This window comes from Brassica napus, chromosome C4, assembly GCF_020379485.1.
Source record: "Brassica napus cultivar Da-Ae chromosome C4, Da-Ae, whole genome shotgun sequence".
Lineage (NCBI taxonomy): Eukaryota > Viridiplantae > Streptophyta > Magnoliopsida > Brassicales > Brassicaceae > Brassica > Brassica napus.
This window is the reverse complement of record NC_063447.1, coordinates 3,703,681-3,705,550: the sequence shown is the minus strand read 5'-3', so window position 1 is coordinate 3,705,550 and position 1,870 is coordinate 3,703,681. Positions and strand designations below refer to the sequence as shown.

Here is a 1,870-nt window from a genome sequence, read left to right as displayed (position 1 = left end):
CAATCGTAAGCTATTTCTTATCCATATGTCACACTCAAAGAAATTATCTTTGACCGCTACATTGGCTACAAAACAGTTGGACGGCGATTGCTCATTCTATATATCTCATTTTAATGGTGTTTTGACTTAATACATACATATTAAAAAATGTAATATATATATATTTGAATAAAGAGGAATATAATACGACAGTAAGAACAAGAAAAATCATGTTTGTAGGTTACCTTAACCAAGATGTTGTTACTTTGTTAGAACACTGATGGCTCAAATGGCAGATTACTTTGACGTCGCCGCCAGGTCTAGTAAATGTAATCCAAAGACTTATTAGGCTAAAAAGTACTACCAAAGTAGTCAAAGTATTACCAAACTTGTTTTATTACACATAGAAAGTCGTACTTTTGCATTATTCTTTGTTTCATATTACATGCTCATACATTTATTTGGGACCATTCACATTCATTATTAGATTTACCACACAAAACCAAAATATTCAAACATAGCATTTGCGTTTCCGGCCATAGTGTATTAGCGATCGTTTGGAAACTGGGATTAGGGTTTATCGTTGCAGTAGTCGCATAAGCACCTGACGTTAGTTCCTGGTCCCCAACGGCATCTTCCACCTTTAGCCCCCTTGTTCTCACGGCATCTTGTGTAACAAAACGTCGGTAATATCCGAGGCGCACAGAAGCTGAAGCCAACATCGCCACCGTATTCCCTCAAACACTGGCTATCTTGCGCTTCTATCTCTGGCACGTCTGTTACAACAAAACCATATATCACTATTAAAATTGCTATATGATCAGTGAGGGCTAGTAAACGAAATACAAATAGTTATTATATGAAGATACTAACAAAATCTGTCATAGTAACATACCAGAGATAACTAAGAAGATGAAGAAGACAACAAAGATGGAAAGTGGTTTCAACGCCATTGTCACTTTTGCTATGTGTCTTACTTTGGGTTTGTTTTGATGTGGTTGAACACTTGGTGTTGGTGCTATTTATATTCATCTTTAGGACCAAACCGTTTTGCTTAGTGATATAGAACCAAACCATACCAGAACTAAACTAGTAAGAAAACAACCAAAAAGTTTTAATAATCAAATAATTCTAGTTTGAACTGTTGACATATTTGGCCACCACCGACATGATTAGACATCCAACTTTTTATTTTCTGATTTATGTAAGACGATAAACATATACAGTATCAAAATTGTCTTTCTCCCTCATACCTTCCTTTTACAAGCAAACTAATATATGAAGATTCTTTCACAGGTAAAAAGCATAAGTGAGCAGTAGATGTTATAAACCTGTGCCTAAGTAACCGTTGCTACCACCAGAACTACCTATAGGAGCAGGCAAATCTCTAACAAGGAACCTCACTGTGTGTTTTCCCATACCATATATATAGTATTTCCAAGCATTCTTTGAGATCAGAATCTGTAACTATCCATCAACACCCATTCTTCTTCATCATCTAAGTACTTCAGCTGAAACGACCCCTCTTGCAGTTTAAACCGTTTGCCAACTTCTTTGTAGAGCTGAGAACACCCAACTGATGTCTCGAACTTGAAACGTATAGTGTCTTCTCTATAAGTGGCCTTTACAGTGAGCGCTGTTGACTCACTTTGGCCGCTATTGCTTTTGTGGGTTCTCATTTGGTTCCAATCGTCCATGGAAGTTGATGAGCTTCCCAGCATAAGTGCAGCTGAGCAATTTGATGAATCTGACATGCTGCATGATATGGATTGGTTAGGTTCGATAATATTGTCAATGCATCGGATTGATGAATCCATGCCATCAGCAATTGCCGGGAAGCATAACTTACTAATGTGCCATCCAGTTCCATTATATTGCTTTTTTCCTTCAC

General features: G+C 37.2%; 1 protein-coding gene across 1 annotated transcript; it reads right to left on the bottom strand.

Moving 5' to 3' along the window:
• Positions 1–357: 357 nt before the first annotated feature.
• LOC106394639 (defensin-like protein 195) lies at positions 358–1,020 on the bottom strand. Its single transcript, XM_013835211.3, has 2 exons — positions 875–1,020; positions 358–755 (listed from the first exon to the last, which is right to left on the bottom strand). The coding sequence occupies exons 1-2, from the start codon at positions 930–932 to the stop codon at positions 550–552; spliced, it is 264 nt and encodes an 87-aa protein (XP_013690665.1). The 5' UTR covers positions 933–1,020; the 3' UTR covers positions 358–549.
• Between the last annotated feature and the right edge of the window lie 850 nt (positions 1,021–1,870).

Coding starts and splice junctions, on each gene's coding strand:
- LOC106394639 (XM_013835211.3), bottom strand. CDS start 932: ATGGCGTTGAAACCACTTTCCATCTTTGTTGTCTTCTTCATCTTCTTA. Junction 756..874: donor CATCTTCTTAGTTATCTCTG/GTATGTTACTAT, acceptor TTGTTGTAACAG/ACGTGCCAGAGATAGAAGCG.